This window comes from Kryptolebias marmoratus, linkage group LG4 (assembly GCF_001649575.2).
Source record: "Kryptolebias marmoratus isolate JLee-2015 linkage group LG4, ASM164957v2, whole genome shotgun sequence".
NCBI classification, from domain to species: Eukaryota; Metazoa; Chordata; class Actinopteri; order Cyprinodontiformes; family Rivulidae; genus Kryptolebias; species Kryptolebias marmoratus.
In genome coordinates, this window is record NC_051433.1 from 3,246,445 (window position 1) to 3,256,035 (window position 9,591).

At 47.5% G+C, this 9,591-nt stretch overlaps 1 protein-coding gene across 1 annotated transcript; it reads left to right on the top strand.

Annotated features, from left to right (window-relative positions):
• The first annotated feature begins 468 nt into the window (after nt 1-468).
• Nucleotides 469-9,434, top strand: arhgef3 (Rho guanine nucleotide exchange factor (GEF) 3). The gene is made up of 12 exons (XM_037975129.1): nt 469-517; nt 1,527-1,714; nt 1,969-2,109; nt 2,464-2,685; nt 3,524-3,799; nt 3,888-3,950; nt 4,667-4,763; nt 5,209-5,285; nt 5,375-5,632; nt 6,233-6,403; nt 6,627-6,816; nt 6,907-9,434. The coding sequence occupies exons 1-12, from the start codon at nt 469-471 to the stop codon at nt 7,467-7,469; spliced, it is 2,295 nt and encodes a 764-aa protein (XP_037831057.1). The 3' UTR covers nt 7,470-9,434.
• The last annotated feature ends 157 nt before the right edge of the window (nt 9,435-9,591 follow it).

Below are 9,591 nucleotides of genomic sequence, written 5' to 3' on the forward strand. Positions count from 1 at the left end.
AGGCGGAGCATCAACGAGGAGGCGGAGCAACAACATGTAGGCAAAGCATCAACGTGGAGGCGGAGCAACAAAGTGGAGGCGGAGCAACAACGTGGAGGCGGAGCATCAACAAGGAGGCAGAGCAACAACGTGGAGGCGGAGCAACAACATGTAGGCGGAGCATCAACGAGGAGGCGGAGCAAGAACGTGGAGGCGGAGCAACAACATGTAGGCGGGGCCTCAGCATGGAGGCAGAGCAACAACATGGAGGCGGAGCATCAACGAGGAGGCGGAGCAACAACATGTAGGCAAAGCATCAACGAGGAGGCGGAGCAACAACGTGGAGGTGGAGCATCAATGTTTTTTGCCTCCGTTTGTCTGTACTGTTAGCAAAATATCTCATGGACCAAAGAGCAGATTGGTGGGCAATACTTATCACCAGACGAACGTCTACAACAGATTTAACGCTGGAATTCAGTCTCATTCAAGATGGCCGCCGCGGCCAAGCGATACCTCGGCCTGTTCCACAGATATGGAGGTGATATTTGGCGTGGTAGTAGCTGAGAGTCATCCTCAGCACGTACTGCGAGCACTAAGATGTGTCTGTGGCGGCCATCTTGAATTCGGCAGGCAGCCTGCGATATGTCAGGTCTCTAATTAACGTTTTGTTTTTTTTTTCCTTCATGGCGTTGAAGAAGTTTTATATTTTATTAAAAGTGTTTGAAGTTCGTCTCGACCGAAACAAAAGAAAACTGAATTTATTTAAAAAAATAAACAACGTGATGTTTTTACTTCGTATATGAAGAGAAAATCATCAGTTTGGTTTTTAAAATCCCTTCTGGAACCTGCTGCCAGTTAACTGATTAACTGTCGCTGTTAATTAACGAGTTCAGGAACAGAGCTGCAGTTATTTAAAGCTGTGACACATTTACTGTGAAGCTTTATTATCGATTCACCCAAAAAAAACCAAAACAAACAAACAAATTAATTAAAGTGGAGCTGCTGACGCCCTGCAGGCTCACAGCGTGACGTTACTGCCGCTCACTGAGGGAGAAACTTTCATCTGGAGTCAAACAAACTGCAAACAAGTAACACGATATGAAGATTATTGTTAAAAAATGAACATTTTTTTCTGCCATTTTGAGGTTTTCCTTCATCTGCTCGGTGAAAATGATGTTTGTTCTCAGAAGCTTTTATTGGATCAGAAAGTTGTTTGTAGTCATGAAGGTTTGACTCTAAATGTGTCCAACTTCAAACTGTTTGTCCCCAAATATCAGAAGAATATTTTAAAAAAGAGCTTTATGTTGCAGAGATCTCTGGATCTGTCAAAAAAGAAAGAAAAGTTCATTATTTTAAAAAAAGCACATTTAACTAACAAGTTTGTTTTAGGCCAAGGTCTCGGCTGAGTAGAGCTCAGAGTTCCTGTTCGGGATGAGTCTCAGCTACGACCACACCACACCGTTGCTCTGTGCCTCTAACACTTTTGGGTTTACAAAGGTGTGGTGGCCATCTTGAATCAGGTTGACTCCAACAACTACTACAACCAGTGCAGCTGGTGGAGCTGAGGGCGGAGCAGCTGGTGGAGCTGAAGGCGAAGCAGCTGGTGGAGCTGAGGGCGGAGCAGCTGGTGGAGCTGAGGGCGGAGCAGCTGGTGGAGCTGAAGGCGAAGCAGCTGGTGGAGCTGAGGGCAGAGCAGCTGGTGGAGCTGAAGGCAGAGCAGCTGGTGGAGCTGAGGGTCAATCTGTAATGATTACAGGAGGAGGGAGAGATGGTGGCCTGCAGGGAAACACCAGTGTGTCCTGGTTTACTGGCAGAGGATCGATTGGTGTGTGTGCGTGTGTGTGTGTGTGTGTGTGTGTATTTATTAACTATCTGGTGAGAACTCGGCTGTGAAACGAGGCAAACAGCTGTTCAGTTTCTGTTGTTTTAAAGTTTAGTCCTCCTGGACTCCGACACCAGACCCTCCTGGACCTTCTGACCCGTTTTCAGGGTTTCCGTGGACGCTCCCCTTGGTTCTGGTTTGAGGTCCGGGTCCAGAGGGGGATCGGTATGGTGGCGGGGCACAGAACCTTTGCGCTGCTCGGACTGCCGTTTAACCCCGCGGAGAGCAGAACGCAGAACCGGGCCGAGGTGAGGTGTCGGGTTGCTGCGGTTGGAACAGCCAGCTGGTCTTACAGATGTTGAGCTGAGATTTGAGGTGATCGTAGCTGAGAGTCGTTCACAACGTGTGCTCTGAGCACGGCCTCTCACGATATCGCGTTGTCTTCAAGGTTTGACGATTTCTGTACACGGGATGATCCTAAAACTCTGCCCTGGGAGGTGGCGGGCGACATGCATTCACTTCCATTAGTTATTAGCATTTTATTAGTTTGAACGATGATTCTGTTTTTTTACTTTCAGGTTGTCTTTTTGTCTTATTCCTGATGAATTTGAAGCCGTTTTAGTTCACGTTTTTTGGTCGTTTAGGTTCAGATTCTTTAAATCCTTCTTGTTGTCGGCGGTCGGTCCGTGCGAGGTAACGCCCTCGGAGCGTCCGTCTCCACGTGGGGTGAAACAGCAGCTCAGAAACGATGTCTTTGTCTCCGCTGTCCGTCCCAGGAGCCCAGCACGAAGCGCAGCAAGCCCGGGTCCAGGGTGGCGTCTCTGGTCAACCTGCTGCCCCCCGTTAAGACCGCCCCGCTGAAAAGAATCAGTCAGACTCTGCAGGTAAATCAGGACCATCTGTCCAGTTTGGACATCAGGGATCCTCTGTTTGTCCCTCAGCGGGACACACAGACGATCTGTCCAGTTTGGACATCAGGGATCTTCTGTTTGTCCCTCAGCGGGACATCTGTTATTTTAGAGATAAACCAATAAATGTAAAAGTTTTAAGTTAATGTGACTTTAATAGCCCAGGATGTTCAAAACTACAGATGCTAAAGATGCTAATTTAGACAACAAACTGGGAAAACGACAAAGCTAAAAGAAGCAAAACACAAGCTAAAAGCTAAAGGTACCAGAAGCTGGCTAAAAGCTAAAGTAAGCAAAGGGGTAGCTAAGAGCTAAAAGTGGCAAAAGGCTAGCCAAAAGTAGCAGAATGCTAGCTAAAACCTCAAAGTAGTAAAAGGCTAGCTAAAAGCTCAAAGTAGCAGAACTGTACCTAAAAGCTAAAGGTAACAGAGGGTTAGCTAAAAGTAGCCAAATGATAACTAAAAACTAAAAATAGCTAAAGCTGAGCTAAATATAGTGAGACTAGCTAAAAGCTGAAAGAAGTAAAAGGCTGGATAGAAGCTAAATGTAGCTTCTATCTAATGAAAAGTATCTAAAGGCTATCTAGGAGCTAAAAGTAGCAAAAGGATGGCTAAAAGCTAAAATTAGCAGAACGGTTGAAGCAGATCAGAGTTTCTGAAGGAACAGAGGAGATCTCCATGTGTTCGTATGAAGATAATAAATAAAGTTAAATATTTAGAAACCTCTGAATCTCCTGAATGAGCCGAACGTTTGGATGTCTGAGCAGCCGAAACAGCAGAAAGTAAAAACCGGTGTTTGGTTTCTGTCTCGACAGTCTCTGTCTCTGCAGCGCTCCGTCGGCGTCCGCAGTGAGAACCGGGCTGAGAGACCCGCTCCTCCTCCTCCTTCTCCTCCTTCCTCGGCCGCGACGAAGACGCGCGTTATCTCGGCGACGCTCTCCAACCCCTCGTCCTCCCTGAGCGCATCGCGGGTTTCCGTGACGACGGGCCCCGCCTCGAAGCGGCGGGACAGCAAGCTGTGGAGCGAGACGTTCGACGTCCGTCTGGGAGCGACGGAGCCTCTGAGCCCAAAGGAGATCAAGCGACAGGAGGTGAAACCTTCATGTTGAAGGTTTAAAAACCTTCATCACCAGGATGTCAAAATAAAACTCACCTGTTCTTAAACCTGATCTTTTAAAGGCGATCTTTGAGCTGACTCAGGGAGAGCAAGACTTGGTGGAGGATCTGAAGTTGGCCAAGAAGGTAAACAAACTCTGTTCCCTCCTTCGTTTATTTCAGAGTTTCAGCATCGTCGCGGTGAGGGAACCTCAGGGGCTGAGGTTCCACAGGCGACGTGGTTCTGTTGGCGTCTTCGGGCCGGGACCTTCAGCGAGCACCGGGACAGATCGCTGTCAGGATGAGAGTCGGCTCCTCTGAGTCCGAGGCCGTGGTTCCTAACAGGAAACGGGTCGGGGGCGAGTCTCTGCCTCACCTGGAGGAGTCCGAGTATCTGGGAGTCTTGTTCCTGAGTGACGGGAGGACGGACGGATCGGAGGGTCGAGTCGAAAGACAAAACTCTGGACTTCCTGCTCCGTCTACGGTCCAACCCTCACCTGTGGTCCTGAGGTCTGGATCAGGACACAAAGAACCAGATCCTGGATCCAAGCAGCTGAAATGAGCTTCCTCCGTAGGGCAGAGCCTCAGAGAGTCGAGCCGCTGCTCCTCCTCGTCGAAAGGAGGCAGCTGAGGAGGTTCATCTGATCAGGATGCCTCCTTTTGGAGGGTTTTCAGGCATGTCCCACTGGGAGGAGACCTTATTATAGATTCTGGTCTGGTCCTCTCTGGCCTGGGAACACCTCGGGATCCTCCAGGAGGAGCTGGAGGATCTCTGAGGATCGGGAGGTCCGGGTTTTCCTCCTGGACCCGACCCCGGATGGATGCGGAGTATTCTCACGTGTGTTTGTGTGCATTTGCTGCAGGCGTACCGCGACCCGATGCTAAAGCTGTCCATCATGACCGAACAAGAACTGAACCAGATCTTCGGGACTCTGGATTCTCTGATCCCTCTGCATGAAGGTGAGAGGCGGAGACGTGCCGTGAGGGAAATTAAAAAGATTTTACTGCAATAAAACAAAATAAATGTGACACATTTAAGACGCTGAGCTCTAATATTTTTCACCTGCTGCCAGGAGAGGCTGGCGATCGTGTCACTTCCTGTCTGAGCGGCGGGCGACTTGCAGTCCTTCGAGGAAGGCTTGTTTCTTTGGGCGAGGGAGGCTTTTTATGCAACGTTTGACTGGGGCTAAAACTAGTTTTGATTTTGGGTCAAAGAGAAATGGAATGGAATGCATATCGCCCGCCGGCTTGCATGCTGAACATTCGACAGCAGGTGACGATAAAACACCAAAAACGTGACTTAATTCCATAAAACTGGTGATTAGCGTCTCGCGGAGCTCCTGCTGAGACTAAAACACGTCTTCTCTGATCTTTGAATTATCTGATAACCTTTCCTCGTCCTCAGACCTGCTGAGTCGGCTCAGAGACGCTAGGAAGCCCGACGGGTCCACGGACCACGTGGGACACATCCTGATGGACTGGGTGAGGACTTCTGTCTCCAGATTTCTCCCACAGGAGCCGTTGGTTCTCGGCTCGGTTCTGACCCGGAGTTGGTCTCTGTGTCCCCGCAGCTGCCCTGCCTGTCCTCCTACACGCCGTACTGCAGCAACCAGGTGACGGCCAAGTCCCTGCTGGACCAGAAGAAGCAGGACCGGCGGGTCCAGGACTTCCTGCAGCGCTGCCTCCAGTCGCCCTTCAGCAGGAAGCTGGACCTGTGGAACTTCCTGGACATCCCGCGCAGCCGGCTGGTGAAGTACCCGCTGCTGCTCAGGGAGATCCTGAAGCACACAGCCAACGACCACCCGGACCGGCAGCACCTGGAGGAGGCGGTGAGGAAAACCAACGCTCCTCCTGCAGGAACGGGCTAAACAATGGCTAAAAGCTAAAATTAGCAAAATGTAGCTGAAAATGAGCTAAACTGTAACTAAAAGATAAAATTGGCTCAATCAGTGTTAAAGGCTAATAAAGTTAAAAGCTAAAATGAGCTGTAGCTAAATGCTAAAAATAACAAATTTGTATCTGAAAACTAAAATTAGCTAAACTGTAGATAAAGGCTAATATTAACTTATCTATAGCTAGAAATTAAAATGAGCTAATATTGTACCTAAAGGCTAAAAAGAGCAGAACAGTAGCTAAAAGCTAAAATTAGCAGAAGACAAAATCGGAGCCTGTTCTGAAGGAAGTAAAAAGATCTCTGTTTATTTCTGTGAGAGAAGTTTTGTAAATAGTTTGAATATTTTGAATGGCTAAAGCAGCCGAGGGTTCCCTCTCAGCTGAAGAGCCGAGGGTTCCCGCTCAGCTGGAGCAGCCGAGGGTTCCTTCTCAGCTAAAGCAGCCGAAGGTTCCCGCTCAGCTGAAGAGCCGAGGGTTCCCTCTCCGCCGAAGCAGCCGAGGGTTCCCTCTCAGCTGAAGATGTTTGTGCTCCACAGATGCTGGTGGTGCAGCGGGTTGTGGCCGACATCAACAGACAGACCGGGGAGTCCGAGTGTCAGCACTACAAGGACCGGCTGCTGTACTCCGAGGAGGGACAGAGAGACGTCCTCATCGACCGGTCCAAGACCCTCAGCTGCCACGGAGAGCTGAAGAACAACAGAGGACTCGTCAGTACACCTTCGTCCCCCCTCCTCTTCATTTTGATTTAGAATAACAGAAGCAAACTTTAATGTTCATAAAATAATATATTCATTTAGTTTTTATCAAATATAGGACAATATTAAGGTTAAAAAAGACTAAAGTCGTCATATTTGTACTTAAATGTTATTTTTTTCACCCAGGAGGAAGAAAAACTAACAGATTTTTGTGTTTTTGTTTGTTTTTCCCCAGAAACTCCATGTGTTTCTGTTCCAGGACGTCCTGGTCATCACCAGGTCGCTGTCTCTGAACAACCAGCCCGTCAGCTTCCAGCTCTGCCACCGGCCCATTCCCATCCGTCAGCTGGACCTGGAGGACCTGTCGGATGGCGAGATGCGAGTGGGCGGGTCTCTCAGAGGGGCCTTCAGCAACAGCGAGCGGAGTCAGTGTTCGGTTCTGCTGTTTAAATCGTTCACCATCATCACAGAAACAATAATCACCTCCTCTGTCTCCTTCCTTCTTCTCCTCGCAGCGAAGAACTTCTTCCGGGTTTCGTTCCGTGCAGGAGAACAGCTGCAGACGCACTGCTTCCAGGCCAGCGACGCATTCAACAAGCAGCAGTGGATCAACTGCATCAGACAGGCCAAAGAAGCAGCAGAGCTGAGCGGAGACCAGCCCCCGCAGGGAGGACGGGGTCCGGAGACGGGACAGCCAGGACAGACGGATCAAAGTTTCTGCAGCAAAGATTCTGGGCTTGAAGCTGAGGAGGCGGCGTGGGGGGAGGTGGAGGCGCGGCTGGAAGAAGAGGCGGGACGGGTGGTTGGCGAGGAGGAGGTGGAGGCAGGTTTAGGTGAGGATGCTGGGGGGTCGGCGCTGGACGGCGGGACGGAGACGGGCTGGGAGCGAGGAACTGCTGCAGACTGTAAGATGGACGAAGGGGGAGAGGCTCTCGGCTCAGAGGACGACGACGCTCCCGGTTCTGTCGTCACATCAGCGCCGTGCAAACAAGGAGAGGAGGAGCTGATGGAGGAGGAGGAGCTGATGGAGGGCAACGTGGACGCTGAGGAGCGCGAGGAGCAGACCTACAGGTGCTGATACCAGAAACACAAGCCTGCGAAATAAACAAAGACAGGAGGAGAAGCTGTTGACCGACACGGTTCAGCCGGTTTGACCTGAACTCCAGGTTTGAATGTTTGGGGAGCAAAGATACGGCAGGCAGTTTGTGTATTTATTCAACACCCTTGATATCAAGCATGGTGTTAACTGCTTTTATAAAATGGAAGCAACTTCTTTGATCTGCACCTCGGGGGGGAAATTACAGAGTGTGGTAACCAAACATGATTTTTAAATTTATATAAATATATATTAAAAAAAAAACCTCCCTGAGCCGCAGAAGCGCCGTCGCCGTCCTCCATCTTGAAAATATACTGCCCTTCCAGGACCTGCAGCTCAGTCGAGCGACAGCCAAACCCACCTGTTCTCTGATTGGGTTAAATTTGTGATTGACATGTCATTGACCAATCAGCTGAGAGGAAGAAAACTCCCAGGCAGAGTTTGTTGTTCTTTATCTGTAAACAGACTTTAACAAAAAAAAAGAAAAATAACTTGTGTAATTATTTTTTACACAGACTCTTGTCTCCACGGAAACAAAGATGAAACACTCAAACAGTTTGGTTTACAAGATAACAAAACTTAACTCGCAACTAACCGTTCTGATTTACAAGCACCAAATATTTGTGCCCATAAAATTTATGGGCACAAAATCATTTGATGATGCCAACTAGTCGACTAGTGACTGCCAAACAAGCACACTATTTAACTACTTAACTCACTAGCCAGTATTTTTAGCTGCACTAGTTAACTAGTAGGACAAAAACTTGTCCAGTAGTTGACTTGTTGAGCAGTTTAGAGTTTTATTTAGATGACTAGGTAAATCTGTAGGTTGTAACTGTCGACTCTACTGTGACCTAAAACTGTAACTAGTCAACTAGTAAACTCTAAGATGGTCAATCTGCAGCTAGTCAACATTTTTAGCTGCACTAGTTAACTAGTAAAGACAAAAACCTATCTACTGGTCGACTAGTAGAGCAGTTTAGTTAATTAGATGAGTAACTGTTAACTCTATTGTGACCTAAAACTGTAACTAGTCAACTAGTAAACTCTAAGTTGGTCAATCTGAAGCTAGTGGACATTTTTAGCTCCATTAATTAACTAGTAAGGACAAAAATGTGTCAACTAGTTGACTAGTGAACACCTTAGTGTCTTATTTGTCTAGTTAATAAGAACTAGAACTAGTAAAAAGTACTAGTTGACCTGGTTCTGCACTGCAAACTGTTTATCTGGTTGTTAGTTTTCCGTCTCACAGAAAGACTTGAGGTGGAAATCCGACATGAAGAGATTAACCTGAACTTTATCAAACGGCTCAGTTTGGTAGAGTTCACTAACGGTAGTTTTCCTGACCTGCCGATACCAGTTCTGATGCGCGGGTATGCACTCAACGTCAACAAAGCCCTCGGCTGATTGAGCCTCGTTATGCTGGCTGTAGTCCGTGCCGGTAAACAAACACGTCGAGGAGTTTGACCTTTGACCTGTTTCAGTCACTTCTGCTGTTTCCATAGGTAAATTTAGCTTACAGTTTATTTTTAAATGAACCTAAAATATTACCTTTTGTTTCTTACTCTGTTTTGTGCGTCTGTACACACTGGGAATAAAAACCACCTGTTTACCTTAAACTGACACAATCTGCTTAAAGCAACAACTTCAGCTTGTTGTTCATTTAAATCCTGAATGTGCTGTTTGTAAAAACTGTATAAGAGCTAAATGTTTATATAAATGTTGTAAACATTGTATATATAAATATGTATGGATGTGTTTACTTTTAACTCATGAGACAGGATGTCAACACAGTCCTTTCTGAATGTTTTTAAAGCCATTTTCTAAAAATCTAGAAGGTTATTTGCAAACCCAAGATGCTCCTGAAAATCACTTTTTACTCTGTTTGAAATTAGTTAAGCCGTGTGGATTTTCACTGAACCAAAGAAAGAATAAACTGTTAAAAAAGAAACCCGTCTCTGAATGGATTCATAACTGCGAAGATGAAACTTAATCTCCTAAAACGATCTAAAACGATCTTCAGGGGCCGAATTATGAACGCTGCGTGTTGTTCTCCGGTTCCTCCAGCAGGTGGCGGTACAGCAGCGCCTCCTGTTAGCAGCAG